This window comes from Papaver somniferum, unplaced genomic scaffold (genome assembly GCF_003573695.1).
Source record: "Papaver somniferum cultivar HN1 unplaced genomic scaffold, ASM357369v1 unplaced-scaffold_128, whole genome shotgun sequence".
NCBI classification, from domain to species: domain Eukaryota; kingdom Viridiplantae; phylum Streptophyta; class Magnoliopsida; order Ranunculales; family Papaveraceae; genus Papaver; species Papaver somniferum.
Window position 1 is genome coordinate 10133139 of NW_020621936.1, and position 13798 is coordinate 10146936.

The following is a 13798-nucleotide window of genomic DNA, read 5'->3' on the forward strand; positions in this document are numbered from 1 at the left end:
ACCAGTATCAAAAGTTATATACCCTAGTCTGTGCTAGCATATTCTCGAACTTCTGGCCGAGAAATATTTCAATTTCGACGAGATCTCAAAATTTAGTTCAAGCGTGGATTTTAGCGCTACTAAGGGTTCTTTCAGAAGACAAAAATGATATCATCATTTCATCCGGATTTTAACCTTATACCAAGAACATAAAATGCACAAGGATTGTTCATCAAATTTCTCCTCTTCAAGAGCACTACATATTAGAAAAATGATTGGAATTTCTTTTAAGAGTCACATATGAGGCAGTTATTCAGGCCTCAAACGTGTTGTAACACACGACTTTGTCACTGCGAGATGCATGATTTAACCTGCTGAGACAACTTCCTGTGTCTGCATCCTCAAGCAAGTGACGAGCAATATTTTTCCCAGAGCTACTTGCAGTTATTTTTTTTAATCATGAGTAATATCCAACACCTCAATTATATCCAATATCTTGGTGTGAGAAAACAAACTGAGATAGTTTCACGCCAATATATAGCGGCAGCCAAACTTTGTTTGATCAGGATAAATACTTAATCAGATAACATATTGAATTGTCGACATTGCTTACTGCAACCTTTAGGTGGTGTCTGTCATCTCTATGACTTAAAGGGGAAGCCCTTAAGGTTGTTGACATAATTCGTGCCATCTTCAGATGGCAGTCTTTCTCCCCCCTGGTTAAGGCAGGCAAACCTTTTAGGTTATCGTAATTTGCACCATCCTTTTATGGTGGCGTTTCTCCCCCTGACTAAAGTGGGAGAACCTTAAAGGTTATCATCCCTACTGTTGCCGAACTTCTGGTGGCGGGTTGTCATGCCAACTTCTGGTGGCATTTTAGTTTTCCTGATCATGGCGGAAACATTACTATTTCATTTCTGGAAACTTATGGTTCCATAATTGCCTGATTTTCAAAGGCAATTCTGATCATGATAGTTTCTGGGTGTTAATTAAACCACGCAATAAGTATCCCAAAAACAGCCGCAGGCTCGACAAGAGATGAGACATTTCACGCCGTTCCTTGTAACGGCTTACTTCCTCCCCCTAACGGCGGGAATACAGTCTCATCTTCAATAAGACATTACCAGCACATGGTTTTAAATGTCTTATGAATCGAAACCAACATATATAGCTAGGTGACGTTATGGAACAAACACATAAGTTGTAAGGTTGCTTCCCAAGATATAATTGATGGTAAATAGTTGGTCGAGCAATAAACTAAAGATGCTTTAAATAAAGAACTCAACTAGACCATGTCGAGTGCGCACATGTGCTAACTATATGCTCGATATAACACCAACTTGGAGGCAAAGCATCAAAGCCTATCAATTTACCACCAACATAAATACTTAAATGGAGGGTCTCTGCAACCACAAGATTTGCACAAACAGTTCGGCAAAATCTTATATTACGTGTTAATATAACAAGAGACCATCTAGTAGATGTGTCTATCAATACATTAAATTATTGAAATAATTGTCCATATTGCAGGGTAAATAAGTCCTGCAATTTCCACCTTGAATTCTTTCTAGGAGTTAATATTGGTGATCCAGCAACAGGTTACCATAATGTTAATGTTAATGCAATTTAACAACTAATTGTCTCAGAGGAAGAACAACACCATTACATCCTTATCTAATAGAAGCTTCAGGTTCTGTAAAAGATGCCTATGAGCATTTTAAATCGTCTACTCATCTTGGTAGAACTTTGGTGTCCATAACGACCATGCATGAGCATGAAAAATCGAGGTCATTAAGCTTCTGGCTAATGACACTGTGAGATTCTACGGATAGAATTTTCATATGGCACACCCCATAATAGAGAGAGCCTCAAGCTTCTCTAAACGTGCTTCTGGCACAAAAACAAACGAAGTAACAAAATACTCCACAAAAATGCTCATTTATTATTTCAAGGTGGTAATACCAAATATTCTCAAAAACTTAACAGATTCTTCAGGAATCCGGATAATATAAGGCGTCAATAATGATGACCTTTATACCACCAAAATGATACGCTCTTTCCGGAGCCATCTATCATATTATTCGAACCTGAAATGATAGTTTACATTTCGAAAAACCTCTACAAGGTTATAGAAGTGGTTCGAAAATTTGTGTTTGTTGTTCCACTGTCTTTGAGACAAATATCTCCATCATCCATATATTTACTGGATAGATTACTTCTGGAATCCATATCCTTTGGTAAAGATAGACGGGAGAAAAATAGTAGAGTCATCAACAAAAACATTTGGTAACCATGGGCTACTTCGGGAACCCAAAATTTTATGGGCTATTCCTGAAATCCATGGACCACTTCTGGAGCCTAATATGGATTACCACATAAACCACAGATTACACGTTGGACTACTTCTGGAGTCGACAACGTCTTATGGATTACTTCGTGAATCCATTATTTACAAAACAAGGAAATAAAATAAACAGAACTTAAAAGCAAAAGGAAACATAAACATATATATGGTACTTAAAGGGAATAACAAATCTTCATTTTCGTCCCTCGGGGGTCGACGAAATATTAATTTACAAGTGTGCAAATGGATACATGCTTTATAGGAAAATTCCTCAATATCAGTCACAGGTCACTTCAGGGACCGCTGATAGAAACCGGCTAGCACTTTATAATGGGTCACTTCTGGGACCAAACGGCTAGCGGACCGTGCCTTTTGCATCCATACTATGCTAGACGAAATTCCAGTTTCTAGTGGAATTATTTCAAAATCTCTGGAGATTATTTAGAGCAAGAGAAATTAAATTTATGTTATCCTCTAGGGATACAACAATTTCTCGCTTCGCCGGTATTAAAACCGCAAGTACCATAACAAAAATAATATAGCGAGAAATTATTAAAGTTTACGGAGTCGCGGTTCTCACCTTCCCGCACTTACCCAAAAACATTCGTACAAGTTTTCAATACTTGTAGAACAACTTGCCTCCATTAATAGTGTTATTACCCTGATTAATAGAAGCAACAGAGTCAGTACTACTATCCACATATATAATCAAAAACACAAATTCAACTCAAAACACGAATATAAATTGTGAAGTTGATTATATGGCTTTGTGAGTATCATCCCCGATAGCTTGGCATAAACATCGTCGAACACTGATTTATCAATTGGCGGCATCGAGCTATTCGTGCTGATAACGTGTTGTAATGGTTTAGTTAAACACCAACTAATTAACAATGTAATTTAGCTAGTATTTAATACTGTTCGTGTACACCAACTATGAATAGTGAAAGGAGTAAGCCAGAGAATGAAAATGAGAACTTTCATTTCTTATTCACATAAGATGCGGTACATGGAGTATTTATAAGCGAACTTTGTATGACATGCACAATAAACTTATGCCACATCACTTAGGGCACATGACATGTGACTGTTGGACTTCTCAGGAAATGGATAAATACTAATCCACTTCGTCCTTAGCATAACTTAGTCTGGATTGTTCTCGGCTGTCAATGGTGGGCCATCTATTAAGTCATGCTCACACAACAGAGTCCGGCTTATTTATTTTGATAAAAAACAGTAGCAGGTAATTTTAATTAACAAAATGTTCATGTCAAACGTGGTGGCTCATGGATCAAATGAGTTATTAATTCGTTTATGCTTTTTCTGGCCCCAACAGTGTTGACGAAGATTTTAACAGGAATACTTGACGTGCCACTAAGATATCTTTGTCTATGGCCTGTTCCTGCAAATATATTAGGGACAAGCTAGGCCTGCTTAGTGATCACCATCGACATGCAATCAACAATCAACTAGCATCTGGTTCCACTTTCGGCTTCCCGATATTATTCTTGCAATCACTCCCTGGTCATTATCTCACCACCCTGGCACCATCCACCGTCACATCTTTTCAAATATATCCTATTCCCACGACTTATCGAGAGCCTTGATTTGGTTGTCTTGAATTGTATAAGAGTATCTTACCGCCATAACCCTTATCACCATAAATAACTCAATAGACTAGATAGAACATCCCCGCTGAGTGAGGTATATACTGCATATGAGTCGGCAATAAAAATGATATATTGCTAATAGTGGGTTGGATGTGTGACCGGTTAGTTACTTCAACAAGACTTATAAGTAAAATTTTTTTTTTCTTTGTGAAGTAAGATAATTTTGTTTATAGCTTTTGGATGAGTAGAAGTCTCCGTTTCCTGGTATCCAAAGGCGCCATAAATATATCATTTCTACTAAACTTAATGGTACATATATCATTTTGTTTAACCTATAACTGACCACAAGGTACGACTTGTTGTTTTAAGTTGCATCACAATTTAAATGTAATTTACCGATGTCACTGTGATATAGTGGTAAAATCATTGAGTGATGATATTAGTAACCTGAGTTCGAAACTTTTATTATCAATTTTTTAATTTATTAAAGAAAAATGAATACACATTTGAAGGTCCATTCGTGTTTGAGTTCCTTTTTAATCTTAGCGAAGTTTAAAAACATGATTTATATGAGCTCGTACCAGCTCTACTAGGGGATGATACCAGTCCATCGATCCAATGGTCAGGATCGCCAAGATTATTTTGTCCTATATGGACTGATATCAACCCTTAGTAGAGCTGGTATCAACCCATATAACTCACGTTTAAAACGCCTTATATATTTGGCGAAGTTTAAAACGCCTCTTATATATCGAAGTTTAAAACGCCTCTTATATATCCATATTATTATTAAACGCAGTTTAAAACATCTCGTATATCTCTGGCATAGTATTGTGAATGTAATGACACGTTCCTCCACCGGTATTGTCCTACTTAGCCATTGTGGTTATCTGGCAGTGTGGGGTTTTTAACCGGCATCGTTGCGGTTATCCAGCAGCAATTTTCCGGGATGTCACCCATCCCTGGATTGTTCCAGTCTGAACACGCTTAGTTGCAGAATTTTCTGTTAATTCTGGAACTCATTGTGCCGAAAAACCTCGGTGTTAGGAAAGGACAAACCATTACATATATTCCATTAGGCCAACCATCGAATATCATAGTATTACAGTGAAAGGCAATGTGTTGTGCTAATTCACCTCATTATCAATAGGATAATGATCTCTTATTGTTGTGAACACCAAGGCTTGTTATTTTCAATGGTATATATGCCAATTAAGAGTGAGACTTTAGAAAATTGAATTGTGTTGGTTGTATGGACCCTTATCTTCTTTATTTGGTTTTCTTTACAATTAGGTGTCTTTGGATTTTTTTTTTTTTTTTAAAAATCAGACCACATTTCATTTAATTTAAAAAGGTGATTATATGATTGTTTACAAGTGTTGGTGGTGGTTCTTAGTTCATGACTAAAATTGTAAAACCTTGTATTTTGTGTGTTTGTTTTCTGTAAAGAAGTAGAGCTGCCAAGAAGCTGATGAGTGTCCATATCTCTTTGCTTACACATGAACTATGTAGTTTAATACTTATGAAATTTATTTAGAATAATATTGGTGCATGCAGAACCAATCCCAAATATTATGTAAATTTTATTAATCTCTCGCATGCATTATTCACTAACGCATGGCTTGCTGAGTATTTTTCCTATGCTATGTTCCCCGGCTGAACTCTTAAGACATGATATGACAACAAATGTTCGTTCGCATCTGAGCAACATGAGTTTCACGAAGTGTCGGGATTAAGATGTGCATGAAAATATTCAATTAGAGGCACGCAAGCTGCGTTGCTCTCAAGTTAAAAAATTAGTGAGTTTGTACGAACGCACAAAACTCACCAGAAATTGATTGATTTTGTGTCAGCTAACAAATTCAAACTTTCTAACTTAATTTTATTAATTTACAAAAATTAGATTTTTTGCGGCCTGCGCAATATCTCGATCCCTATTGGTCGCGACTAAACCTAGGCAAGCTAGGAAATCGATCCACCATATATTAGTAGGAGCAGAATCCCATTAAAAGTTAAGAAAAACAAGAGATAAAAGGAATTGCGGAAAATAAAGGCAGCAGCAAAAGGGCGCGGCCACGCCGCTTTTCGCCGGCAGGTTCTCCTTAGCTTGCGCCGCCGTACCATCGGTTGTCCATGCCCTTATTGCTGCCTGTCAGCCCCTCTTTCCCATCGACCAATCAAATTTCTTTAAATGCGCGGCCTACACTTTTAATTAAAGTTGGAAGTTGGCTGGTCGACGCACCTAATTCCTTAAGAATCGAATATATTTTGCCCATGTCAGTCTTAAAACAATCACGGCCGCACGATTTGGCCGGTTGATTTATCAAGGCTAGCTTCCTCCCAGCGTGACCGGACAAGCTTCATGGTGTTCACCGACGGGCTCACTTTCATTCCTACCAATCAGAATTTCCATAGCCTGCTAGCAACAACCAAAACGCTATCCCAAAATAGGCTAGTCGCGCGGACGAAAAGAAGTATCAATCGAATTAAGGCTACCCTGGTCAGTCTTAAATCAATCGTGGCCGTCCGAATTCGCCAGTCAAGTTGACCGACCTAGATTTGATTTTAAGGAACCAATGAGATGCCGTCGTGATCACAGGCAGACCCTCTTCCATGAGAACCGGTCGGCCAATCCTCAGCCTACCTATACGGCTCCTGGAGGCTGCCCAAAGTTAGTTGGCCGCGCTACTCATAAGAGTCTTAAGTAATTCAATGGCAGCACATTATTGTCGCAAATGATCTCAGCCAACCAATTTGGCTATAGCCAATTTAACCGGTTTAGATCTAATTTAGGCTAACCAATAGGATGTCAAAATGGCGATCAGCCATCACTCTCCTGTAAGGACCGACCGACTCACCTTTGACATACATGAATAGCTCCTGCCAGCTTCCTGAAGATGGCCGGTCATGCTCCTTTTAAGACATTAAGCTCCGCGACTGATTTATCAATATTAAAAGTTGGTTTAGAAAATGATACTTAGAAAGTGAAGATTATATTTATTTGTTTTCTTGCAAATTCGGAAGTTTTTTTTTGAGATATTCCTTTCCTTTTTTTTAGATAAAAAGAAATTTCACTAAATTAGGCAGGTGTAATATGCCTGCCTAGAAACAATTCAAGAACACTTGTTACATCTTGTAAAAACTCAATAGAAATCCTGTCAACTCTCACTTTCTTAGCAATTTTGTTTGCTAGATTATTATCATCTCTAGAAATAAAACTAAAACTCCAAAAATCGAAAGTTTCAAGCAAAAGCTTAATGACTCTAATAATTTTTCTGTATTCCCATCTGACAAAGAGGTCATCTGAGTTTACAGATTTAACTACATTTTGTGCATCATCTAGAATGTTGATTCTGGTGTGACCTTGAGATTTAATCCATCTCACTGCCTCCAGAACAACTGTGCATTCACCTTCCTCTGGATCCCTTACTCGATCTGCATTAGAGCCTTTGAATCCTTCAAGTTCACCTGTAGAAGAAATCAGCACCATACCAGTGCCACAGTTGTTAGTATCATAATCAAAAGATGCATCAACATATATATTTAAGGCATTAGGATCAGAGAGTGTATGCAACAGTTGATTTCTAGGAACCAAACTATTCTGAGTGTTTATGCTCTGCAATGATTGGCTGGAGAAGCTGATAAGATGATATTTAATTCTTGACACTGTGTTAAGGGGGTTAAGAATTTACTCCTCAAAAACGGATTCACATCTTTCCTTCCAGATTATCCAGCACCCTACCATGAGTGTTTTCCTCCAGAATTCCAGGTCCTCAGAGTTAGAATTCCTGACATCAATGAACCAAGAAACCATTCATTCTTGAATATTGTTACAATTCTGAGTAACTTGATCAATGTTGATATTAAGCATTCTCCAAACAGCCTTGGCATGATTGCAAATCAGAAGTAAGTGAAAGAGTGATTCTTCTTCTGCTTGACATATGCTGCAGTGGTATTCAATGGAGTAATTATGTTGTGCAAGTCTTTCTCTTGTAGGGACTGCATTTGTGAGACATTTCCATATGAAAAGAAGAACTTTGTGTGGTAGTTTCATCTTCCATAGGCTCTTCCATACTGCTCTGGGAACAGTACTAATGCTAGCTTGATGTTGAACTCTCCTTTCTGTGAGCTTGTTATGAGCACTTTTAACTGTAAAGATTCCATCTTTGGCTGGTAACCATCTGAGAAGATCATCTTCTGACTGAGAAAGCTACATATTTTTGATTTTATCAACTATATCAGGCTGAAACAAAGTATTTAGCAAATGAATATTCCAGCTGCTGGTGTCAGGAGTAATAAGTTCTGAAACAAAAGTGTATTGGTAGTGAGAGATATCTGCAGGAACAACCAGTGCATTATGACCTAAAATCCACTTGTCTTTCCATATCATAGTCTTCTTACCGTTGTTTACTTCCATGAAGCATTTATGTTGCAGAATAGTGAGACCTTGTTCAATGCCTTTCCAAACCCAAGAGGAGTTATGTTTCTGAGAAGTGATGTGCAGAAAGTTTTCACCTTTGTGGTATTTGGCTTTAAGAATTTTGCTCAAAAGATGGTCTTCTTGGTGATGTATTCTCCATGCAAGTTTAGTGAGAGGAGCATGGTTTAGCATTTCAAGATCCCTAAATGCAAGACCACCATGATCTTTAGATATGCACATATTTTGCCAAGCAACAAGATTGGTTCCATTTCCATATTTGAAACCCCACCAAAACTTTCTTTGAGCTGTGTCCAATTTTTTTAGCATCTTTTTTGGCATTTTAAAGGTGCTCATCTGATAAGTAGGTATAGAGTTGAGTACTGCCTTGACCATTGTGGTTCTTCCAGCTTGGTGCATGGTGGTACCTTTCCAAGTACCTAATCTTCTATCAAAAGCCAATTTAATATCTTCAAAATCTTGTATTTTAGACTTCCCAATGATGAGAGGAGAACCCAAGTGTTTCTCCTTTTTATGCATAAGTTAAACACCCAATATTTGCCTTAAAGTTTCACAAGAGCTAGGATCCATGTTGCCACTGAAATATACCGAGGATTTGTCAAAATTATGACCTGACCAGATTGTGAATTAAAGTCATTCAAAACTTGAAGTAGACTGTTCACACTGGTTAAATTTGCATGAGTGAATATAAGACAATCATCTGCAAAGAGTAAGTGATTGATAGGGGTGCACCTCTTGCAGCTGATATTCCTTTGATGCTCTTATTCTGTTTAGAAGCCACCATAGTCCTTGAAAACCATTACATTACTAAGATGAATAAATAAGGTGATAGAGGGTCACCTTGTCTTATGCCTCTTGAAGGTTTGAATGAATCACAAGGAGAACCATTAAGAAGAACAGATAAAGAGGTGGTACTAATGTATTGATGAATCATCTGGCACCAATCTTCACTAAAGCCAAAACTAGTAAGGATTTTCATGAGAAAAGGTCATTCAAGCCTGTCAAATGCCTTTGACATATCAAGCTTGAGAGCTAACCAACCACTGTCACCTTATTTCCTCTTCATTGAATGAATTAGTTCATGATCTATGATGGTGTTATCATTGATCAATCAACCAGAAACATAAGCAGCTTGGTATGGAGAAATAATTGAGTTCATAAATGGCTTCATCCTATTAACCAATATCTTAGAAATGATCTTGTATGAAGTGTTACATAATCTAATAGGTCTGAACTCTGAAGGAGTTTTAGGTTTACTCTTCTTGGGACCAATTGTGGTGTTTTGGTAAATGTTTGGTGGTGAATAACCTTTTTACCATTTCACACAAGTATGGACCAATTGTGTTCCATTGAGATTTATAAAAACCAGTTTGGAAACCTTCAGGGCCAAGAGCAGACCAATTTTCCATACTTTTGAGAGTTTTTAAGACTTCTTCATCAGTAGGAATTGAGAGTAGTCTTCTATTATCTTCATCAGAAATGATATTAGGCAGAATAGAGTAATGCTGCTCTTCTATAAAATGATATTAGTGTAGATGGTGAATTTTCAACAAAGGGCAAAACCGTAAAATCATGAGGCATGTTTTTGACGCGGCTTTCAGGCATGCAACGATTCATATATTACGAAGCCATGACGAATATTTTTTCGAAAAGCCTCCACCAATTGAGCGTTCGATCCCTGGCATTTCATCGTGCCCTCTATGCAGAATAACATATTTGGGAGGCTCTCCGTAGATTGAGGACTTAACGCCTTCAGGACTTCGGTGATACTCACTGTTCCCTGACTGCAGGGGAGTGACCCACCTCCACATAGAATAATAGTTAGGCGGCGAATGCCTTCAGGACGTCGGTGACACTTCACCGTTCCCTGATTATATGGAGAGAGTACATAGATTCAGGCGGTTCTCTGTAGATTGAGAACACTAACGCCTTCAGGTCGTAAACAACATCGTGACTCCCTGACTGTGCACCACTCAGAATAGATGTGACGCTTTAACTGGATAATATCTTTTCTGAAGTAGATTACCTCTGTTGTGACATTCACTACTGAATTCCCAGAATAATCTATCATTGCTTCTATTCCATGGTCGAATCCACGGCCTGATCCCATGGAATGGCAATAAACAATTGTTCTGATTCTATGATCGAATCCACGGATTGATCTCATAGAATAGCAATGAAACAACTGTATTATCTCATTACTCCGATTTCATGATCGAATCCACTGGTCTCATGAAATGGTGATAGATAAATCTTAATTACTCCGATTCTATGTTCGAATCCACGATCCCATAGGATGGTAATGCTCGTTTTATTATTCTGAATTCATAGTAGAATCCACATCTGATCCTATGAATTAATAATGAACAACTATTCATTTTTATTACTCAGTTTCATGAATTAATCTTCACTGAATCTCATAAATTAGTAATAAATACTCAACAACTGGGCATCTGGACCATCACTGAGTAAGCCCCGCAAAAATGGTGCAAGTGCACTCGACAATGATGCACGACTGAGCACCCAGATGCACGAACGAGCATCCAAAAATATGAAACAATGGGGAATCCTTCGCAAAACAAGAGAAAACATTAAAATAACGGAGGCGCTCACGGTGATCCCACCGGCCGGCCGTGCCCTAGCCACTGTCGGTCCGCGCCCCTCCCATTATTTTTCCTTATTTTATTTTCATAAACTCATGAGGGTTCTCCATCTTAGCAAAATTCACTACACCATTTTTAAGGATTCGCAACTAAAATTCGTAACGGCCCAGTAGCCGTTACGAATTTCCTGTTACAAAAAGCCGTTACAACCTAGTTGTAACAAGCACAAGCCGTTACGAATTTTTACATAATTCGTAACATGTGGCTGCCGTTACGAATTGTAACATGCTAATTTTTCGAGCGTGCTATTCACACGCTTGGTCACATCAAGGGTGGTCACACTTGGGGTTTTCTGGGCCCACGGTTTCTAGCCATCCATCTACACCGTCTATTTCTAAACTAATATCTCTACCTTTGATATTTTCTCGAGATTCCCTCTCAATCATAAAACCCTAGATATATTTTCTTTCACAAAATCTACCTCATCAGTTCATTCTTCATCTCTATCTCTCCGTCTAATCATCTCCCTCTATCAAACCAAAATGTTCATAGAAAATTTTTTTGTTGAGAGAGTGAGAGAGATCTTCGGCAGAAAACTCTAGTTTGAAAGTTCTTCAGTAGAAAATCCTTAATCGACTATGAGTGCAAATCAATGAAAAGTTCTTGAAGTCAAATCAGTAACCGAATCTGAAGATTTAGACGATGAAGAAGAGTTGATTAAAAGATAACCAACAACTGAATCTGAAGATTCGACTGTCAAAAACAAACGAAAAAGATAAGTTTTATTTCTTCTTTTTCATTTAAATCCATCTGTGATTATTATCTAGACGATTTCAAAACCAAATTTTACCTATTTCATGTAGAAATTCTTACTCAATGCTTGATCAAAATACAGATCTATAATCGCTTGACCTTTATTTGTCTATTGAGATTAAAATCTCGAAAATTTTCAACAAAAAATTCTAGGATTTTCTGAGCTAAAAATCCAGAAATCAATCCATCTTTAAACCTAATTGAAAATCAATCTTTAGGTCCGTGATTAGCATGCCTGCATCTTTATTACCCATATTATTGATTTGATTTTTATGAAATTCAAATTTACTATCTCATTTTGAACTTATATCTGGATGCTGATGGTTTTGGTTTGTTTTATCTTGTTGCAATTGAGATTGGTTGATGTACATAGTATGATGATGCTTTTAACGAATGGGTTGCTTCAGAAATAAGCTGCAAAGATGATGTTGCTGCCAAGCAAGTGATAGCTTGAGCTGAGTTGTATTGGAAGCTGAAATAATGTTGCAATGCGGAGTTGTAGATGTTCCAAAAGTTACCGACAAAGCTGAAATGTGCTATGGTATTTGTGCAGTGTTGCAATGGTTGTTGGTATGATAGAAGAGAAGATGCAATAATGCTTAGCACTGAGATAGTGGAACTTCAGATTGGTCTTAAGAACTATGACCCTCAAAAGGACAAGCGTTTAAGTGGTTCAGTGAAGATTGGTCTCATGTATGCCTTATGTGTATTGTTTGAGGATAAGGAAGTTGGGGAGGATAAGGTACCTGGTTGATGACATTTTTCTTTGTATATTTTGTTACTCGTATGTTTTTTAATTTTTTTGTTCACTCTTCTCCCTTTGTCTTACGAGCGGTGAAGATTACGAGCTAGAGACATTATTTGTGTGAGGAAATAAGCATTGATTCTGAATGGTGCGCTGTTTTTCTTTCCTGTTTGTAGGAGAAGACACTAGAGGAGTATGAAAAGGTAGTTGAAGAGAAGAGAAAAGTTCTCCAATGAAGGCTGGAGAGAGGAAAGTTGAGTTGGACCAGGCGTTTGAATTTATGCAGCTGCTTTCACTGAATGAAAGGAAATGATGAAATTTTCGTCAAGCTGGTAAAAGTGATTGCTTCCCGTGCACTTGTTCTTTTGTGGCTTCCAATGCACTTTTTCTTGTTGTTTACATTGGTTTACCTTTAAAGTTGATTGCTTCCTATGCACCGGTAAGATTTAGACATCTTATGTGTTTAAATAAGCTGCTGGTTTAAGACACTTTTTGTTGCTTTCCAAGACAAGGGTGTTGAGAATGTTTCTTTGAAGAATTCTGAATTGCCCAAGGTATCTGGTTGCAAGAGAATTGATGTCATCATTCAAGGTGCAGACCCTGTTGTTGCAAGCGACGGGTGTGGTGTTATTAAAGAGGTGAGAATGTTGTTTATACTTTTTTTTATCCCTATAAATACTTGAACCCATTTGTTTAGATTTATCTTTTTTGGCTGATTGTAATTCACAGTGTTGAAATTAGCCATGATATCTAGGGAAGTCTTTGAGTATGTGAGCTGTTTTGCACATTTGCAGTCCGATGCTAATTTAAAGACCGAGCTGAAGTCAAAATGTTGAGGAGGAGTGGATGAAACTTTGTCCAGTAGATCTAGTTAAGGTATTTAGTGAATCCTGGTGATGTTCATATACTACTGGTCGAGTCTTGTTTGAGCATCTTTCTCTTGCTCGAAGATAATGTTTTCCGATGTTGATTTTTGGACTAGAAAATTTACATGTTACTTTTTTTCTTGCAGGTATGCGAGAACCGTCCTCAAGGAGTTGTTTTGGTGAGATTCAAAGATATGAAGGATGATCACAAGTGTATAGGGCTAACGAATGGAAGATGGTAAGTACTAGTAGGCTTTCTCGTTCAAAATTATTATTATCTGCATGGTTAATTGCTCAACTGGTAACGGGCATACGTATATACATCCCTTAAGAAGCTAAAAGTATAGCACAACATATATATCCCTATCATACTTTGGCTTTGTCTTCCCACTATGTAGTA

The 13798-nt window shown here is 37.7% G+C and overlaps 1 protein-coding gene across 1 annotated transcript; it reads right to left on the reverse strand.

Moving 5' to 3' along the window:
* Positions 1-8143: 8143 nt before the first annotated feature.
* Positions 8144-8890, reverse strand: LOC113331891 (uncharacterized mitochondrial protein AtMg00310-like). Its single transcript, XM_026578534.1, has one exon. It carries the CDS (start codon positions 8888-8890, stop codon positions 8144-8146), a length of 747 nt encoding a protein of 248 aa, XP_026434319.1.
* Between the last annotated feature and the right edge of the window lie 4908 nt (positions 8891-13798).

Coding starts and splice junctions, on each gene's coding strand:
- LOC113331891 (XM_026578534.1), bottom strand. CDS start 8,890: ATGCATAAAAAGGAGAAACACTTGGGTTCTCCTCTCATCATTGGGAAG.